The sequence below is a fragment of the Squalius cephalus genome (assembly GCF_949319135.1).
Source record: "Squalius cephalus genome assembly, chromosome: 8".
Taxonomy (NCBI): Eukaryota; Metazoa; Chordata; class Actinopteri; order Cypriniformes; family Leuciscidae; genus Squalius; species Squalius cephalus.
The window spans coordinates 33,318,001-33,340,049 of NC_137129.1; the positions used below are offsets into that span (position 1 = coordinate 33,318,001).

The window sequence follows — 22,049 nt, forward strand, 5'->3', positions numbered from 1 at the left end:
CATCCGAAATTAAATCTCAGGGGCCTCCACAGAAGTGATTTTCAACGCAGGGCAATATGGCTTGCTGCTGTCACTTTTACTCTTTGGTGCTCCACTCTCTCCTCCCTCCCACTGGGCTTTGGGATATGATTCAAATTAAGCTCCTCACCTTTGCAAGTTTTTTTTTTTTTTTTTTGTCTCCTGAGTGGGATGCGGCTCTGCGTTTGATGAGGTGAATGATTTTTTCAGCTTTTTCTTCATTTTGTACCTCAAGGAGGAGGTATTCATTTATCATGGATTTATGGCAAGAGGCTTCTTTGTTTTGGACAGTGCTGTTTTCTGATGTTTCACCAATTGATAAAAAATATGTTGTTTGATATACATCCAAAGAAAGACTTCCATAGGACATTTTTCTTGCATGGAGGTAGGGATGTGACGGTGAGGGTATTTTCCCACTGGTTAATCGACGTGTGACAACCAGTGGTGGAAAGAGTACTACAAAATTTTACTTAAGTAAAAGTATTGCTACTTAAGTAATAATTTACTTGAGTGCAAGTAGAAGTACTGAATAATAATTTGACTCAAGTAAGAGTAAATAAGTATTTTGCTTAAAAACTACTCAAGTTACTACGTTACAAAGTACCTATTACAAAGTACAAAGTATTCTTTTTCTATTTTTACCCTAAATGAGTTGATGACATATGGAGCGTTAAATACTCTCATGTAATTTTTGTTTCATTCTTACTGGAAGCCAGAGGGCTCCCTTACGCAGAAAGTCCAAAAGTGGGATTCATAGAAGTATTAAACTTATGTCGTTTCAGGAAATCCCTTATATGGATATAATAACATGCAAATAGAGACATTTTGACTGATGAAACATTAAGACAAACAGAATTGTGATGATATCTGTGTTCTTCAAGCCACCTCAGGTATTTTCATAAGAATGATGTATATCTGCAACGCTAATCGACATAGCCTGTATCATAGAATTTTATAAAATAATATTCTGTCTCACTCTGTTTTAAGAAGCAACACGGAACTACAGATGTGTATTGTGCTTTTGGAGCAAAATTTTTATATATTAAACTCATAAATTGTCATGTTTGACGGTATGCTAAGCAAGCATACTAGCTATCCCTGTTGCCAAGAGCAATTGTTTTATTACTAATTTTGATTTTTTTAAGTCCACGTAAGATCATTTGAATGTTTTTTAGGGCAAGAGCAAAGAGGTCTGATCAAAGAAATGAGGGATTAAAACAGTATGAATAGAAAAGTGCCACTAAAAAAATAAAGTTGGGTATGGGTTAACATGTTTAATAAAATGCTCTTTTTTTCGTTCTACCGAAAATGTGCTGGGAACCAACTGTTGCTATAGTAACAAACTACACTTTTATGTGCATCTGATTGACAGATAAATAATGCGATCTTATTTCACTGTTGTTGCTAATGTTGAGGTTATTTCAGCTTCGTACACAGTTTGCTTCATACATTTAGTTTAACTGGATTGTTAAAGAGGGCAAACTTTACCATTAAACTCAACTGTGAGCATGCATTTTAGATACTTACATTGTTCTAGCTCCATCCATGCAATAACTGCTTCCTTCTTTGAGCTGAGTTTTCTATTTACTTCAACTGCTCAGTGCTCTGGTAATATCAATGGTATGACCCATTTCATGAGCTGCCATAATTAAAATTTAAAATCAGAATATGATTATAGCTCACTTACATTAACCAAAATACAGATTCAAAACGCGTGCACCAGTGATTGAATGTCAAAGCGCGGTTTGAACGCCCCGCCCCCGAGTTGAACTGGAAGTTTTGATTGGTTTTGCACCCGAGTCAAAGGTTGCTCCGTTGCAAAATAAATGTAGCAAAGTTGAATAATTTATTTTGATTTCAACTCAAGTAAAAGTACCACAATTTAATTTATAACATTTTTAAAAATGTACTCATGTACTGTAAAGAAAGTATCACCGGTATCACCGGGGGTGGATGTTGGAGTTTTTCCCTCTTTTCCACCTCGCTTTTAAATCTCTTATGAATACCTGTGCGGCCGTGCACATTTTACTTTAGTGGCAATTCGAGGGGGGGGGGGCAGTTTCTTGAATGGTGGGTTCATTATTATTCTTAATGAAAAACACAACAACAAAACAGTACAGTGACGCACTTAAAACATAGTAGTAACAAAACGAGTAACGGCAGCCTCATTCTTGTGTGTGTATGTAAATGAGTGTTACCTCCGAAATCTTGAAACCAAATCTTCTGCCATCATCAGCTCGCCTCACTCTCGTCACATAAATGAAATCTTACTCCTGTTGCTGATCTGTGCTGCGACTCTCGGTTTGCTCACACTGAATTAGGCAGACGCGTTCAGTTTTTAATTGCAGTGTCTGTTCTCTAACTGAACTAAATGCTTTTTATTACTAAAAATCGTTGCTGTGGGTAAGTGATGTAATCGGTGTGCGGCTTGCAGCAAGCCTACTTGGAGGTTGCACCGTCACAGCTCAGGGAACTCAGGGAAGTCTCGTATTCTTTTAAATAAATATTCCGTGTTCAGTACAAGTCAAGCTCAAACAAAAGTGTTTGTTGTATAATGTTGATTACCATAAAAATATTAAGGCTTGTCCCTCGTTTCTATTTAAAAAAAACAATCAAGGTTGCAGTGAGGCATTTACAATAAGTGAATGAGGCCAATTTTTTAGAAATGTGAAGCTTACTTTAACTCGTTTTATCTGTTTGTGTATTATTAAAGTTGTAAAGCTTTTTAAGTACTTTTTACTGTCATTTAGGTGATTGTTGTCATGGTGACAAAGTTTTGAAAGTTGAATATAACTTAACCTGATTTTAGTTTGAGAAAAGAAAAAAAATACTTTGTAAACAGAGTTTACATCTTGTAGCTATACAATTAACAGAGTTCTGTCAGGACCACTACCGTCAAATATGATTGACAATTTGCATACAGTTTGGATTGGCGGTATGGTTCCGTTCTGGGCGAGAACTCCCTGCGCATCCATGCAGCCTAGCATGGATAAGAGCAGGGAGAGCAGCAATAATCCCCCTTGGGGTAAACAGAACAGAACCAACATGAAAATTTGCAAATATATTTAATTCAAGATTTTAAAAGTACAACATATTCGATAATTGTTCTGATTCAAAGGGAATCAGAATGTCAAATCCTGACTGGGCGAGAGGAGGAGCTGGGGATGGAGGAGGGTAATTAGCCTAGCTCCTGAGAACGCGATAGCTGCTGATAATACTGAAGGAGCTTATATATGTATACGGTGATAGGTGTCGTATTCCTATAGGTAGATGTGGATCAGCTGATGCGAGCTTGACTAACGTGACCTGCCAGAACTAACACTACGCTTGATAATTTTAACATTTATGGATTGCCCCCATTCACCATTGTCAGTGCCTCACTGTAACCCAGATTTTTGCTATTTTTCCCTCAGATGTTTCAGTTACAATTCCTTAGGATGTATAAAAATGAGATAATTGTTGGAAAACAGAAAACTTAGCCTATATATAAAATTCACGTGGATAGCTTGTGGATTTAATCACACTGCTGGAGGAGAGGTCTCTTTTTATTTTTATTTCTGGCTATTTCTCTAAAACTGTTATAGCTTGAAACATATGTCAGGCTAGCATTCAGAAGCCACACGGTTTACTCATCAGAGCCACACTTAAAGTGATTGTATTGAAGATGAAGAAGCCCATTTGACGGATAAATCCAATGACATCAGTATCAAAGGATGAGAAGAGTGACTATGAAGCATTCAACTGTAACACTCACCCTGGGATTGTTTCTCATTATCTCTAATAAAGTGCAGGGTTCTCGTGTAATGAAATAAGCCTTCAGGTGTGTTGTCAATGCTTTTCTGTTTATTATTTATCATCCCCCATTTTTATTACTTTAGTCCACTTCACACAACAATGCCCCTAGTCGTAACAATGCTTTCGGAGTAGAGCATCACAGCCAGATGTTTCTGCCCACTCCATTACTCATCATCTTTATTTAAGTGCATTGGCAAGCAGGGCAACTGCGCTGTCGTTCTGGACATGACCAGAATCTGTCCTTTGTGTGCAATTTTTTTTAGTTCAATGCCTCAGTGTTATCTCTATACCATGCCAAATGGCATGTGCCTGGACTACGCTGTTTTTAGTAGATGCATCTCCAAGAATATTGTCCATGCATATTTCAGAAAGAGAAAACAACATAGGAGACTTAAAAAATGAAGTCAAGTCACCTTTATTTCTATATGCCTTTATACAAAACAGATTGCTTCAAAGCAATTGATCAACAGGAAAATAATGATTCAATGATGCAAACTGGGTTCAGTTAAAAGAAAAATAGTGTCATTGTTCAGCTGAAGTCAGTTCATTTCCGTTGTACGGATCGTCAATTTTTAAATTAGTTCAGTTCGGCTATAAAGCAGCTCTGCAGAAAACGGTGATGTCATCGTCTAGCTCAGTCCAATTCTCTTCAGATAGTGTCATTGTTCAGCTGAAGTCAGTTCGGTCGGTGTTTATTCAGTTCCGTTCAAAAACTGTAAACAGTATAAAATTAGTTCTATTCAGCTATAAAGCAGCTGTGCAGAAAACAGTGATGTCATCATCTATCTCAGTTCAGTTCTCATCCGATAGAGTCAGTGCAATGAAATCAAATAAACAATATTGTTGAATATTGTGTGTCTCCAACTAAGCAAGCCATAGGCAACAGTGGCAAGAAACCCAAACTCCATCAGGTGATAGAAATGGAGAATAAACCTTGGGAGAATCCAGGCTCAGTCTGGGGGCCAGTTCTCTGGCCGGCCAACAAATGAACATGGTGTAATTATGATTTAAGGACATCACTTATAATATTTCATCCAGTTCTTTTTGCTTGAAGATCGGGATTTGTCACGCCAGTATTGAGACAAAGCTGGCATAAGGGGTCTGTGCAGAGGACTCCAGAGGATCTGTGCTGATGGCTGTCGTGTCAAATGGGGATCCGTTTCTAGGGCTCAGCAAGTTGACATGGTCTCTGCTGACATTCAGGGATACGTTGTCTAGGTGCAGGTCCACAATCTGATATGGATACTGACCGGATCCGGCTGACTACGTTAACCTCTGGATAAGGGTGAGAGAGACAGACCAATATTAGCATAGATGCCTTTCCTCTGACGAGGTAACAAGTACATCGGGTGTTATAGGAAGTGATCCTGGTTCCGGTTGATCTAATTTATGCAGCCTAACAATTATTTAACTGATTTGAATAATAGAAATTGATTATGAGTTCGGTGTATGCCAGGTTAAAGAGATGTTTTTAGACTAGATTTAAACTGACAGAGTGTGTCTGCTTCCCGAACAAGGCTAGGAAGACTGTTCCAGAGTTTAGTTGCTAAATAGGAAAAGAATATACCGCCTGTGGTCTGTTTTGTCATTCTAGGTATTATCAACTGGCCAGAATTTTTAGACCGCAATAGACGTGAAGGACTATAATGCGTCAAGAGCTCGCTCAAGTACCGAGGCAGGGCTTGACTGTGCAAGAGTTTTGCTCGCATTTGCGACTAAAAATAAATGTGTGCAAAGATGCGCTGAATGAAAATGCACATTCATTCTCTGCCAGTAGATGGCACTTATGGAACAGCAGAAATTCAGCCATTACCCGGGTAACCCTGTAAACAAAGCAGCTGCTTCTTTCTGTTTCTGAACAGTATTTAAATGTTTCAAACAGCCAGTCAGATTTATCTATTCGCTATGGTGTTCATCTCAGCACCAATTTCTTAATACTTACAGACTTAATAGATACTATAGTTGTTTACATTTTAATCAGGGGCCGTATTCACAAAGCATTTTATCTTACCACTAGGAGTACTCCTAAATCGCACTAAAAGATTTTAGCTAGGAGTTTTCTCTTAAAATTTATTCACAACGCCTTTCAGACCTACTCTTAGTAAAGAAAAATGACAACTCCTAAACTAAGAGTGAGTCTTCGTTGCTATGGATGACGTCATTACTCATGCACGAGCTTGACTGAAGTGACCACCTTGATTGGCTGATGATTGTAACGCGGGAATGATTCCAAACACCTCCCCTACGATGATGAGTGACAGGTGACAGGCCTGAGAATGCGTGCGCTACACAAGTAGTGCGAAGGACGGAAGATGATGAATAACTGAATAAATAGCCTAAATGAAAGAGTAAGGCAAAACAAATAGCCTAGTAGCCTAATGAAACATATGGATTGATGCAATATCTTTGCAACATTATTGAATTAATCTGTCACTATATGCCTCTGCCTACGTTTGCAAAGAGAAGAACATTTTAATTTGATTCACAATGAAACGTTACAATTAGTTTACATGCAATGAGTAGCCTAGTTTTGGTTGTTGTTGGTGGCGTTATTGCATCACTAGTTATGCCTACGATGCAAAATTGTTCCCTCGCGATTGGAAGCTCCTGTAGCCGCCGCATACGCATTTAAAAACATCGCAACGTGAAATGCCACAAAAAGCGGTTTTTGAAGGTCTTAGTGAGTTAGGAGTCCTCTCGACTTCTTTTAAGCTGTCCCAGGCTTAGGTGCTACTTTTAGGGCTAAAATGCTTCGTGAATTACTCTTAGTCAAAAAAATTAGGAGTCCTAAAGTTACGAGTGACACGCCCATTATTTTTAGGAGTTGCTCCTAAATTCGCCAGTTAGGAACTACTTTTAGCCTTAAAATTCTTTGTGAATACGGCCCCTGGACTATAACATGCCCTATAGATATTGAACGAAAATGTTCTGATTTCTTATTACTGCTCGGTAACACTTTAGTTGATATTTGTTAATTCATGTTAAACAATGAATCAACTAATTTTATTAATCTTAGACATTAACCACATTATTTAAATCAAAAGTTTTATCTGTTAATATTATGTAATGCACTTGAGCTAACATGAACTAACAATGAACCGTTGTATTTCTATTAACTAACATTAACAAAGAATAAATAACTACTGTAACAAATACTATTTCTCATTGTTAGTTAATGCATTAACTAGTGTTGACTAATGAGACCTTATTGTAAAGTGCTAATATTCATTATAATTTTTTTGCACTTTAATATATTTGAAACATCTATTTACTTTATAATTTTTTTCTTCATTTTTTTTAAAATTGTATTTAAATGTTATTATTATCATTTTTTTTATATATAATAAAAAGTTATTAAACCTGTTTGGAGGACAACACTTTTTTTGTAACTTAATTCAGTACATTGATAATACCATATACTGTGACATGTCTAGTATATATATATATATATTTTTTTTGCTTGTAAATATCTCATTTTATCCATTTATTAAGGTAAAACACATTCTTTTATAAATATGCATTTATCAACGTTTTTTTTAAATGCGCTCTTAAATATTTCAACTCATGAGCACTGCTTGGGGAAAAAAGGAAGCATCAAGTCCTGTGAGGAGCTAAACCATTTAGACAGAACCTAATATGGTCGTTCTTCCTGGTTCTAGTAAGAACTCTAGCTGCTGCATTTTGGAGCATATGCAGTATGTGATTGTGGGATGAAAATAAAGATTAGGATGAACTAGGAAAATTACATTTCAAGGGCTATGTATATTAGATCAACAGCAAAAGTAAAGTTGCAAGAAACTCCGAGACACCAGCTGGAATTTTATTGATTGAACCACGTTGGCTTTAACTTAATATGCATTACTCGCTCTAATACCATCAGTCAATCAAGGCTTAAAGTGGAGAGCACATCAATCACTAAAGTCCGAAGCAGATTCTCTTTTGTGTAAAGACACTGGGGTGCATACTGATTGTGCCAAATCTTGTCGTCTTGATCCATGTAGCAAATGCTTTTGTGATTTAGGTTTTCAGATTTGGATAATGTGTGTCTGCTTATGTCAAAAAGCTCTTTAGTGTACAAGCAAATAGGCCTATTTGTGGTGAATCTGACCATTTTGTCTTTTTTTTTTTTTAATTCACAGAGCTAACACTCACTACAATGTTGAATTTGTGCGAATCTCAATTTGTAGGAATTCTAGCTGAGCAGCTGCCAGTTTCATACACCAGTGAGCAAGACGACCCGCTCCGCTGATGCCGGGAAAGTTATCGCTTCAGGTCGCCGAACCGCGATGGTTGGCTACTGGCAGGCCTTCAGTAAATTTAATGTTACAGCCAAACATAACAGATATAACACTCATTGATGGCACTGATCCAGATTCAGTGGCATCTCTAATCTAGCTGCAAATCCCATAACTGGGTATGGTTAATTTATTAATGATGCAGTCATAGTTATCTATAAAGCATGCATACATTTAGTATTTATTAGTGGATGGATGAAGAGCAAGGTGATTAAAAGCAACAGTGCAGATTGCTCATGAGGCATAGTTTTAAAATAGTGATATTATTAAATACAAGACTCATTAGGCATCCAAATGAAGACAACAGATTTAATAGATCATATTACAGTAGGGATTAGGGATGTCAAAAGTTTGACCAAGTTCATCCTCGTCATGTGCGTATAAGTGAATGATCTGTGAAGAGTGCTTACACCTCGTGTTAATACTGCTGCAATGTGAGCGATGCGCTATGAACACAGACGGTTTTGTGAATGTAACTTATAGCGTTAATTAATGTTGTTAAACAACAATATTGATGAGAAAACCAGTTACTGTTATTCATTTATTTCTCTCTTGTTCAATTATTAGAAATGATTAAAGGCCCAATTTTCTTTTAACTCAACTAGATTTAAATATTCATTTATTAAATCGTGTTTAATATGACTAGTTTTTGCTGTGAAAACTGGTTATAGAATTATGTGATTTCAGTGTGGTACTTAACTACTGAAATTTTGGTATTGTCAATCCATAATCCAAAAACAAGGAGACTAACATGTATATTGTACAGTTTAACCTGAAAATTTAAGCTTCGCTACAACCTCAAGAAAACTAACCTTTAAAATATATCATTATTGATTTAAATAATATAGATAATTGACCCAAAAGTCATGTATGTATTTGAGTCCCTTGGTCTGCAGTAAAGTGTGTCTCTGTCTCTCTCTCTCTCTCTCTCTCTCTCTCTCTCTCTCTCTCTCTCTCTCTCTCTCTCTCTCTCTCTCTCTCTCTCTCACACACACACACACACACACACACACACACACACACACACACACACACACACACACACACACACACACACACACACACACACACACACACACACACACACACACACACACTCACACACACACACATTTTTTCTTTTTTTCTTTTTTTCTTTACATTAGAAAAATGAATGGCACAGTATGACCCACTCACAGATAACTAGTAGATGTCATCAGGGACAGTTCTGTTAGAAATACTCGACAGCTCCATGATCGACCGCAGCCTTGGAGATTGCAGTGATGTGTCCTGATGTGGTAAATGCAGTCTAAAATCTATCACATCAGCATCAGGCTGCATGCCTTGTGCATGTCATTTTATAGCTTTCTTTGTTGAATCTTTCATTAACAACAGAGCATTGCCACATTTGTTGCTACTATGCTCGCATCTATTAACTGAAAGTCTACAATTTATGGCCAAAATTGTGAGTACTCACTCAACGATTTCCATTTCATCAGTGTTGGAATTTTTCTTCTCCTATATTTATTTCTTTATAAATACCACAATATATTAGTAGATTATACTGTATTCAATTTTATAATATATTGTGGATAATGATTATATATTGTATATTTAATAATTAGGTCTATTCATTTATTATTAAATATACAATATATTTGTAACAATTATTAAAGTGCCCCTACTATGGATTTTTGAAAATGACCTTTCATGTAGTGTGTAACATAGCTCTAAGTGAATGCAAACATCCTGCAAAGTTTTAAATCTGAAAGTGCACCGTATATAAAGTTATTGTCTTTCAAAAGTAAGAGTCGACTCTGAGTCAATTAAATGAATTGTTTTTCAAACGAGTCATAAGCCGTTTCGTCGTGACGTCAAGACGAAACATTAGCATATTGCCCGCCCACTTATTGCGCGCTGACACCAGGGTAAACTTGAATCTCAAACCTGCTGTTGATTCCTGTGGATACTGGATAGCATCATGTCGAGAAGACGCTGTGCTCTACAATGTGAAGGTGAAGCTCCCACTGCCCAAGGACGAGCATGTGAATAATCAGTGGTTAAAATTCATCTTTACCATGATATCACAGCAGTATAATCCTAAACAACATTTGCTGTGTTCCCTTCATTTTACTGACGACTGCTTCTCAAATCTCGGAGTTCAATGCAGGATTCGCAAACCGCTTGCTCTTGAAAGATGGTTTTCAAAATACTTAGTTTTGAGTTTTATATTGTGTAGGTCTCCAGCTAACTGGTTAACTCACGTTATTACTGTCTTAACTGAAATACTTCTACTAATCAGTTGTGGGCCACTGACTGTTACCTAAAACTGTGTCTGTTAATGCAGATCGTCTGTCGTTCTCACTACTTTGAGGAAAGATTAAGCATGGAGCAAGATTTCTTTTACCAGCGTTTGTTACTTCAGTCATTTACGCTAGAGCTCAGCTAATGCACTGTTATTGATACAGTTGTTCCCACATGTTCACCGCAATAAATTAGAAAAATACTCTGTAAATAAATTAGTATAAGTAAAATAATCGGTTTGTTGATGGACATGCACTACTTGTTAATGCTGATGGTGAGGAATTACAGTTGCAACATCTCATAATGTACCTCAAACTGAGTAGTGTATCACTGAGAAACGTCCTGCTCGAGTCGTCCTTGCGATGGAGGTTCGGGCTGAATAACTAGTTCTTCCAGTGTTTCATCATCGGATTTACTCTCGGGATTGATATGGTAAAATCAACGTCATTGTTCGTTACTGTCTTTAGTTTACGGTGTAGGAAGCCTCAGGACAGCTGACGTTGTTATGGCAATGGGCGTTTTTGTTTTCGACACGTGCGCTGTACGCAGTAAACCAATCACAACATACTGAGCTGTCTGGCCAATCAGAGCAGAGTAGCTCACGGAAAGGAGGGATTTAGAGAGATTTATTCATTTGACGAGTCGTTTGAGAATCATTGAAAATGTGGTGATGTGCAAATGTATATTATGAGGAAATTAAACAGTTTTTTTTTACCTTTGATGCATGTAAATCTGTTGTAGGAGACTCCAAAACAACATTAGAAAACTTTAAAATAGCATAATAGGGGCACTTTAATTGTTAATGAATTAATTCTTCTGTGTGTGTGTGTGTGTGTGTGTATAAATATATAATTTTTTTTTCTTTTTTGCAAGAGATGAAGAATTAGGGAAAGGGTTGTTTTTATAACAGAACATGTTTTAGATTGTGTGAAATTCACCCAGTTTTAATTAAAGGTTGCAAATTGACAAAAAAAGGTAGGCCTAATGGTTATTAGTGAGTTTTTGTCACATTGTTTTTGTCTTTTAGATCTAACGTCAGCTGTGCAAGGAAACTCAACACTTGCTGTTTGTGGTTCTTTATTACATATTTTTGTTACATTTGAAATGGCCTTGTGTTTGTAAACCTATGACTGACCCTATTTAAGTGTGAGAGTTCCATCTGCATGGTGGAGAGGGCCCTGAGGCCCCCGGCCGGCCTGCAATTCCCAGCAGCTCTCTTTAAGAGCCTGTGTCTGAGCCAGCTAAATATCAACTCATTAGCTCAGGCAAATGGGACTGCAATATATAAATAAATAAAAAACGGAAAGAGAAAAGAAAGAATACTGAATCCATTTAAGCCCTGGTGAGAAGCACAGGAAACACATGAGAGGGAAAGGGTAGAAATGAGTTTTCTTCCCATATTTTTTGCTTGTTTCCCCCCTTTTTCAGACCTTCTTGCTACTGTCCTTGGTCTGTCCTCATATTTCTTGTTCCTCCCCTCTCTGTTTCTATCCCCCTCTCTCGCTCCCTGATTTTTCTTTTTTTGGTATGTCTGTTCCTCCCTGTCTGTGGCCTATATCTTTTGCTCACACTTCTATCTGCTCGCAACCTCTTTCACCTCTTGTGGTCTGTAATTTCCTGGAATATTCAGCCATGCTGAATTTCGCCGTCATGTTCCCAAGCCTCTTTCAAATCTGATTAATTAAATTATTGTTAAGAACACTGGAAACAAGGTCACAGCGATGCCTGTTGATTACTTTCCCCTTGTTGCAGAATACAGCAGAGCCGGGTGGCATGTGTTGATTCATGGATGCTTGGAGCCTCACAGATACCGTAACACCCTTTTTTCTTTTTTTTTTCAGTTTTTTAACACCTCATTTACAACAACAATATTTTCATCGTGTCGTCCTTTTGTGGACACAAAAGACTGCACCAGTGCCCAATCAACTGAAAAGTTCTTTTACCCTCCTTTAACTTCGTTGTGCTTCAGGGCTTGCTAGTTCTCAGGTGTAATCTGCTCTCTCGCAGCGACACGCTCTTGAAGAGTATGCATGAAGTAAAGCATCTATGGTGCAATAATTTGCTATTCCGTGCTCCTCATGCCAGTGGACGTGTGCCAAACTGCGTGGAAGACCGATTGAAGATGTTGTTTCATAAAATGACAGAACCGATTTTGCCAGGTGGGTCTGTGAAATGGAAATGGCAATTTGCACCCAGGGACTAATGATGGCATTATCGTACGCAAAACAAATATGCGATTAAATATTAATTTAATGCTGTAAAGATGGGCTTGTGTGTCGAGGCACGCTGAAATGAGTGCCTGTTGCACAGGGGATGGAGGTGCCCTGAAGCGGACCGGCACATCAGCATATGAATTCAATATTTTTTTAGGTGTTTGTAGCACACGGAGCATCACCCCTGTTGCAAGGGACAAGGATGGGCCTGATGGAAAGGAAGCCATCTTTAGCTGCATGAAATTCCATCTCTGTCAGAGCCGGGGCCCTGCAGTGGCGTGAAAAGCAGTTCGATCTTGACAGAATTTAATTTGTTTTTCTTCACTTTTCTCCGCCTTTCTTTTGGGTTGAGGCTGTGCAATATGTTGCTAAGAGGATGTTTTTTGTTGGGAGGGGAGCTTCAGTTTGATTGTGAATCCAGAGATAACACCTCACTATAGAATCCTTTTCCACAGAGAAACTTATTGCACTGCGCGGAGAGCACTTGTGTGTGTGTTCTTTTGCACTTGCAAGACCGAGGGGACGGTGGCTTACGTCAAGGTTGCTCGCTGTAATGTATTCAGTGAATGGGGTCTCTGCTCTGCTAAGTATCCAAAGTAATTAACAGCAGGTTTTCAAGGTATTGCATATCATTATGTCATTAAAACTGTCCTTTGTGGAGGAGTGTGGGAGTCAGTGGTGGACTGCATGACCTCTGAAGTGACCGTGGGGCGTGGGTGGATATTTTCTCCTGCATTGCATTGTACAATAATATCACTCCGAACTCTGTGTTATAACCACACATAGGCGTATATGCTGTGAAATGGGTTGCAAAGGGCAGTGGGATCCGTCTTTGTTAAAGTCAACATGAAATCAAAATTGACCTTATTTACTTGCTTGAAATACACACTCCTGCTCATATTTTACACTGATGCACATTATTCAAAAGATTTTTTTTTGTATTCATATTTTCTATATTTTTTTGTCTTTATGTTCTTTCATCAAAATGTATTTAACTTGCTCCACCTCTGAAACAAGCAACAACAAAAAGTCTTTGTAATCTTTCATCATCATGTAATAATTTGCTCTCCTCGTTTCCACCTGGACCCTTTCTGATATGCAACAACCACTTTCACAACCCAATCAATTCCAATGGATTAAATTAAGTCCTGCCCTAGACTAAGAAAAACACTTAGCTTTCTTTGTTGGAAAGTATTCCTTCATGAAGGGGTTTCATAGCAATACCATAAAATAACAATTTATGATTCCCCAATGAACCTGTCAGTAAAATATTCTTAGAGGAACCATTTTTTCCTTAGTGTGAAGAACTTTTTTCTACTTCATTGATGTTAAAGGGTCTTCATGGAACCATAATGCCAATAAAGAGACATTATTTTTAAGAGTGACAAAGTGGAAGAAAATAGTTTCTTTGGGGTACCAAAAATGGTTCCTCTAAAATCCCCTTTTGATTTTTCCCGGCACAACATTTTTTTCTAAAAATGTACTTTTTCTCTTGTTGAATATCCCATTTCACCATAAAATAAATAGGTTATGACAAACGTTTTGATGTTTACTGTATTTTTTTAAGCAATAGGAATGTTGAATCCACCCAGAAAAGTCTTTGTAAAACCTGCACCATGAGTTGTGAATGATGAAGGGCTCATGCTGTTATATGAGACACGGCAGACTCCACTATAGCTCATCTCCATGTAAGAATCACAGACGACCGCATGCAAGACAGGCACTGCTCAACGCAGAGACAGTGATCTACCCACATCCCTTGCAGCAAAAACAACAAAAAAGACCTGCAGGGCTGGCGGCTTGCTCAGCATCGAGGTCTTTCACAAAAAAAGAGGCTTTGATAGTGATGTTGAAGTCAATACTGCCCAGACATAGGAAATGGCAAGGAAGAGGTCCATGGTGGGCTTTTTCAGATGCTGATGCATGACATACCCACATTAGCATCTCTTATATAGGCCTATTTATTTATTTTTCTTTCTCTTTTTTTTCCCGAGAGAGTCATTTTGGATAAGTGCTTCTCTCTGGGAAGCACAGCACAGCACTGCACTGCAGACCTATGATCTGAACAAGTGACCATCTGTTCAGCCCTCCATTGTTCTCCCAAAAAGCAACTTGAACTTGTTAGAAGAAATCTGCAAGCTACTCAAAACTCCCCACACAGATCTTACAGTGCTACACACCGGAATATTTAAAGGGGTTCATTGAGGAACACTGAAAGATTTTTGCAGTCATTCAAGTCTGATGAAAGAGCGCTGCTGTAAATGTACCTGCAGCAAAACCCTTGTGAGGTGGAGGGATGGGGAGCAGCTGAAAAGTGAATGATCCTAGAGATGTCATTTAGGGACAGAATGTTATTTAAATGTGCATTATTAACATAAAAATGTCCTGAAGAGCCAGCATTTTCCAAAGGTTTGGAGTAAAGAGTCTTTTGAGGGGGAGAAAATGGCTATTGCTCTACAGATTACAAAAGCACAACCAGTACTTGTCAAAGCACTGTACTTAGCTTTAGACATCCGTAGAAGCACAAATTTCTGTTTTGAAAATAGGGCAATTTCAGATGTAGAATACCTGTGACTAGAGCAATACATTCTTGTTAGCTTTGTGAATAGATCCTGTTTGCCAGCATATGCCAAGTCATACGCATACTGGAAAGTCATGAAGACTAGGAGAAGAGATCCCAAGCCAGTCAATTTCTCAGAGTCACTCAGTCGGATACAGAGCTCCACAAATGTACTGCTAGTACCTCAAGCTGAACCACGCTGAAAAGAACTTGCTTGTTGAGCAGCGAGCATCACTTATTTGATTTTCGCCCTTCAGTTACCTTGACAATTTCCACAGTTTATCTTTTTTGTCGTTCTGAAAGACTAAAAGGACAGTTCACTCAAATTTTGTTGTTATTTACCAACCCTCATGTCGTTCCAAATCCGTGTGATTTTCCTTTTTCAAGTGGAACACAAAAGGTGAGTTTTAAAGAATATCCTGCCACTCTTTTCTATTTAAAGTGAATTTGGGCTGGAGCTGTCAAAAATGATTAAAAAAAAACACCATAAAGGTACTATCAAGATGGTTCAAACAACTTGTATGTTCTGGTCTTCTGAAGTCACAAGATAACTTTTAAAGACATTTTTTAGACGCACGCGTGTTTTTTTTTAGTTTTTTTTTTTTTAAACAAATTAGCTGAAATTCTATTCTTAAATATTTGATTAAATGCAATCTTCATTTCAACAATCTCAATTTATTCCCAATATTGTCAGTGGCTAAATGATTTTTCATATGTGAACAAAATTGACATTTACTAATAGTCTACTCGAATGAATCCGAACCAAATTAAGAGCTTGTGAACCGGAATCTAGGCCTAATCAACTGGCAAACCTAGGGTATTGATGCCCATTCATATCGCTACTTCTTTCATGAATGTCTATGTTACTAACATTAAACAACATTTGTTAAAATGCTAGTTTGGCTCATTTTGCTTAAGATTATTGGTTCAGCTTCTTGAGCATCAGAAACTGTCTGTACAGTACATATTGGAGAGCAGTGATGTGCTAAGATGTGGTCACAAAGCAGAAAATGTATTTTGCCTTTACTGTGCACCACAGAAATCTCAAGACATTTTCTCTTTGACTCATTTCATCATGGGGTCACTCGTCCCAGAATGAGTCGATTCTGTTTTTCAGCCCTGAATGGAAACTTAAATATTTATTGCCATCAGACTCTTGGGGAAACAGCATGAACTCACACAACAATATTTACTAACATGTTTACTATCCATTTAGAGTTCTACATACCATTTACATATTTTATTCTCTAATCAACAATAGCAGAATTTGAATAAGACGAGTTAAGTTGTGGGGTCGTAGTCGATTTATTTTAGACCTGTGGGTTATTCCGAGGCTGGGGTATAACTCGTTTAATTCTGTGATAGCAGCATTAAGTTATTTTTTTTGTTTTTCAGCAGCTGCTTTGTCACAAAATCAAGCATGTAATAATGAAATATGGAAAAAAAAACATCAAAATGTTTACCAAATGATTGTGAATTTATTGCTTGGTGCTGTTTTTATCTCTGTGGGCAAGTTCATTCATAAGTGTGGTTTCTTGAAGGTTACTTGTCATTTAACAGAAGCTTTCTACTACTACACAAATGGCAGGAGCTGTTTCCCCTAGAGCAACACGGTATTAAGTGCCTTGATGAAAGACTTGATTGTGTTAGGCTTCACTTAGAAACTCCCCAGTTTATGTGTCAGCCCTGCCTAGGATCACATTTGTGACGTCTGTGTTATCAGCCCAGTCTTAATCACCAGACGGCTACTCACAGAGGCAATGACTGGCCAAATTGCCTGACTTAGAGTGTTTTCACACTTTATACGATTGCTTCAGTCCATACCCAATTTCAGTTGCTCCCCTCTGTTCTGCTCTCACACTTTTCTCCCGATGTGCCGAACCGCTTCTGTCATCAACATGTGGCAACAAGCTTTTAAATTATGTTTATGCTCATTAATGTTTGCCTCACCTTTTTGGTTTTGCAAATTTATTTCAAGCACATTATTTTATAAAACCATAATTCATATCCAATACATTTTTATATTTATGAATTTGGAGCAATGTGGTGTGTCTTAAAGCTTCTCCTTTCTGTTTAGAAGTGCTTGAACTTCTCTGTCTGGTTTCTTGTCGATATTGTTGCTGAATTCAGTGTTCCAGCGTCAAAAGCAGCTCACTGTTTAAGCTCGCCTTTAGAAAGTCAAGCTCACAGAATTTATTTAGAATTTAGAGTTTTCACCTCGCAAAAATTTAATTTTATTTGCAATTCACTGCATGTTTAGATGAAAGTCTAATGATTTTGAAGTCTAATGAGGTGTGTGCTGGACTTCCTACTCTACTGTGTTTCCTACTCTACTGTGTTTTAAAGAACCTTTTTTCCACTTTCTTACTAATAACCCATTTGGATCAAACATAAGGAGCTTTATACCTCCACAGTTTCATTTATAAGCATACTTAACAATCCAGAACAGATGTTCCTATCTAGATTCGGTCTACTGTACGGGTTATTGTTTTCTTCTTCATCCGTTACTTTGGATTTCTTTGAAGCGGAATTATAGTTTTAATGGATTTTTATGCTTGATGCACAAAGAAGTCACCTTCTCTTGTCTTCAATCCCTTTGGATTTCAACACACGGAATGAGAGCTGAAACGTATAGCCCTTTTTAAAAGCCTGCTGTCCACTTTGAAGTACTGTGCGCTAGACATAACAGTCAAATAAATTTTGTTTGTGTTCTTCAGTTTAGTCCGCAGTATTTTTGCCCTACTCGCCACTGCAGTTTTTGCCCATAGGCCCATAGTAATGATGTCCTGAATTATGCAGCAGACCCTCTTGATAGTCCCTTTTGCCTTTACTCAGAACTCCCTTATAGGCATCTGTCCTTTACGTTATTGAACTCACTCTTAAATATTTCTCTTTTTACCTCCTTTGCTCCCATCATTTCCACCCACCCTCTCTTTCTTCCCACTTCCACTTTTTGCTTCCATTCAAACGTCCACTTCTCTTTCATTTTTTTTTCACCCCCTCTCCTCTGCCTTTTGGTCTTTCCCAAACGGATCTTGCTTTCCCAAGTCTTAATCCCCCATTCTGTGTCTTTTTCCCAGTGTCAAAAGAACTGCAAGGAGAATTAATGGGGGAGAGAGAAGGAGGAAAATGAGAAGAAATTATGACGTCAGCGTGCCTTCTGGTTCAAAGCTATGACATTAGCAGCTCCAGCTCTGAAACGTAGCCAGTATGACGGAGAGATAGATGTGTGCATGTGGGTGTGTGAATGTGCTGCCAGACCCTGAGTCAGTGCATTACTTAATATACACGTTAGTGCAAGTATAGGTACGTTTGTGCTATACATCACACAGTATATCGCACTATTGCTTGTCTGTGCACTCGCGTACACGTTGTTTGTGTATAAATAAGTGTGTTTAGTGGGAGGGTAATTAAAGAGAGTGTGTATGTGCACGTCTACTGCAAAGGCGGAGGGATGGGTGGGTAGGTTTTGATGGCTGGCGTACAAAGTGACTTGAAAATGATTCATGGTGTTGCTGGCGCTTACATGGCCTGCCATTTGTATCAGCACAAGCACGCCGTCTCTCCCTCCCTCTCTCGTTCTCGTGCGCTCTCGCTTTTTTCTCTCATTGAATGAGGAACACAAACAAAAGGCACAGAGGGTGGCCCTTATCCCCTCTGTTCTTCTTTATTTTCACTTTTATTTACTCTGTCTGCTCTGGATCCACCCAGGCAGAGATGGATGCTTTGCGACCAGGCAGATTTATAGCGGAGATTCGAGACACTGTCCTGCGTTAAAGGATCTAATGCATGAATCAATGCAGAGGAGGTAATGATTTCCCACGTTCCCCGGGGAATGGTGAGGTTCAGGGAGGTGAGATGTGTCAGCTTTCTTCTCCAATTCCCATGCAGGGACTTAACTACCTCTGCCAGGTTAATGTATCTTGGTGTCTGGTGGCGTTCTAATTGATGTTGATGGACTGTACGCTGATGGCTTGCCTTTCATGTTTTCCCTCGGTTCAGTTACATTGTTTCTAACAGTCCTTCTTTCTTTTCTCCCTCTAGGTCTCGTTCCAGCATAAAGCGCTACCCACCCAAGTGACTCTCTGCCCGTGTTATGGCGGCGAGGCCCGCCCTTTCGTTTCTATTGGCTGTGCTGGCGTGCACTGGGCCGGCCCAGCCCTCCCCCCCACTGCTGCTCCGCCCCCGGGAGAGAGAGAGGGACTCAGGAGGGGCTTCGGGCGGAGTCAACATCGCTGTGGTTCACTCTGGCTCCTCCCACCTCCCGGAAACGAGCGCTGGGGTGGGGGGCGTGGGCGGGGCCTCTTCAGCGGGCTCCGGCTCCGGTGCCGGGCCAAGCAGCAGCAGCAGCAACTCGGGGACGGGTTTTCTAAGTCGGGCCTGGTCAGGACAGGTGGGTGAAGGTGTGATGACACCGTGGGGTCCCGCGAACGTGATCTGGCTGGCCGTGAACGAGAGCAGTCCTGGGAGCCTCTTGCTACAGTTATGCGAGTTACTGGCTACCACTCCACTACAAGGCCTTGTGTTTGAGGAAGAGAAGCCACCACCGCCCAACCGGGCACCGTTAGCACCTATGCTGGAATTTGTCTCGGCCCAGACAGGAGTGCCTGTCATTGCTGTGGGAGGAGGGGCTGGTTTGGGGAGGGAGCCACAGGTAAGAGTTAAGATTCATTCATAAGATTCTTAGATGTAATGGTTCTTTATGAATTTGAGAGAATAGAATCGGGTGTGGAGTTCGTACTTCCGATTCAGAAAAGAAATGATGCAAAACTGACATTTCTAGGGTCTTAGAAGCAGAAGTTATCATAGTTAGGTAAACTTCTATAGTGGTGAACCGAAACTACAACAAATATAATTTTATGTTCCCATTTGCACCAATAGCAAATGTAAAATCCACAATAGGATAATTTCGTACTTCCGGGTTTTTGGTTTCTGGATTGGCCCACGCTGTTTTTTTGCGGTAACAGCAATGGCTGAGCCTAAATAGAATTGTACGAATTAAATACCATGAAAATGTTTGAACTGTCTTGATGATTTTTTTGGTGAGTCTACAAAGCTCTAATTAAGAGCTAAATTTAAGAACTAATTCGAAATGACGGCACTTTGGTTATATCATTCTCTGTGTCTGTTTGGTGGGACTGTACATGATCACACTGTTTTTCGCGATGTGCTGGGGAAATCATCGGCTGGCAGCTCCGTTCTCGCACAAACCTGATCTGCTGATTCATAATAAGAGCAGGACCGCTTGCACCCAGGACAAGCATATGTTTCTGGACATATCTATCATAAACTGCAACACTTCTGTCATCTTTAAATTATATTTCATCTCCTTCACTCACATATGCTCCAGTCGTCATCATCTTAAAATCTGTAATAATGCACAGACTTAACAAACCCATTAGAAGCAGTATTGTTGCTGTTGCACATTGTATAGTTGCTCTGCTTATAGATTAATGAAAAGAATGTGATTAAGGTAAGTTGTATACAATGTGGTCATGAAAATAAATTATGTTTTAGTTTCATTATTTTAATCTGTCAGGATTAGTAATAACATATGCTTGAATGTGGGATATTATGTTGTGACATATCCGACAGAACGGTGAAACCAAGACATAAGATATTTATATTATAAATAAATGCTCATCATATGGTGATACGAGCAGGGATATTACTGAATGAGTACATATTTCGGTGACATCACAGCCAGTGAATTAAGAAACAGAGAGTGGCTGTTTAGCTACAAACAAGTACAAATTAATTTCTTTGTACATTTTATAACAGCAACTTGGAAAACAAGCAAAACAGAAAAGTTAAGAAGCGATATTTAAGAAAAGAGCGTACTAATGTAATAGTTGCAGACCCGTAGTGGAACTAATTTTACACCGCAGTGACGTAATTTCCAATTCTTGAGAAATTAGCCTTTAGCGTTACTTTTTTTTTTTTTTAAAGATGAAAATATAAAAAACTTGATAGATCATTGTAGAAACGCGTGATCGCATTCTGTGAAAATAGTCCATTGGTGTGGCCGTCAGTTCTACTGCCAGTATGTTAGAGCTGTAAATATGACACTATATGACACTATTTATGACAACAGATTGGCTGATGACAGTAAACGAGCATGCACAGTCACAAGCTATTCGTTAGCGACTATTCTGAGCTAATTAATTTAAGTTAATTTGACGCTTTTAGGAGCCCTTTGAAAACATATTGGTCAGGGGTAAAATTTCTATTATATAATATGATTTATTTGTTTATATGTTGCTTGTAAAAAAATTGGCATGAATGAACAAAGATGCTCTTTGTATCTAGCAGCAGGTACTAACTGGACTAGACTAGCCAGACAAACCCTGACCTAGTCTAATTGAAATAAACTAAAGCTCATTATCATTTTTTTCTGGAATGCACAATAACACTTTCCCCAGAGATATAATGGTATTTGGTCATTTTTCAGCCATGACCTCAGTTGTCCTCTCTGTGCACACTGCTCTCAGCGGCCTTGAAAAGCACTGAGCTGTCTCCTAGATATGCCTGTTCTAATTTTAGCAAAACAGTGAATAAAAGAATTATTCAAAGTATTACGCATTAGTCAACAATACAGGTCAGCCGGGGTTTGAATGGGCAGTAAACTAAGTAAAATGTTGAGTAAGAGGCCTGTGTACAATAGTAAAAATATTTGACCAAAGTTATGGTAATGACTTTTTGAGTTACGGTGCCTATACACAATAGAATGTAAGTATTGGCACAGAGGAAAAAATACAAGGGTTTGCAAAAGTAATGCTCCATCATTTGACCATAAGTTGAGAAAATTGCCCTCCAAAGTAGTGTCTTCCCTCCAAAGACATGTCAGAATGTCAGATGCATGAAAGCATTTCTGATTGACTGAAA

The 22,049-nt window shown here is 38.7% G+C and overlaps 2 protein-coding genes across 4 annotated transcripts in view; one reads left to right on the forward strand and one right to left on the reverse strand.

The window, feature by feature from the left end:
- The window catches only part of LOC307163494 (formyl peptide receptor 2-like), a 322,109-nt gene that overhangs the window by 282,058 nt on the left and 18,002 nt on the right, over positions 1–22,049 (reverse strand). The window lies entirely within an intron of this gene.
- grin2da (glutamate receptor, ionotropic, N-methyl D-aspartate 2D, a) overlaps positions 1–22,049 on the forward strand; it is a 74,477-nt gene that overhangs the window by 4,669 nt on the left and 47,759 nt on the right. Inside the window, exons 1-2 of one of the 2 annotated variants that reach the window (XM_079879526.1) lie at positions 18,786–19,017; positions 19,209–19,818. In XM_079879526.1, the coding sequence (XP_079735652.1) occupies positions 19,261–19,818 (558 nt within the window). In that variant the 5' untranslated portion in view covers positions 18,786–19,017; positions 19,209–19,260. Of the gene's footprint in view, positions 1–18,785; positions 19,018–19,208; positions 19,819–22,049 lie in introns of those variants that run through there. The other variant, XM_079879525.1, reaches the window with a different exon arrangement.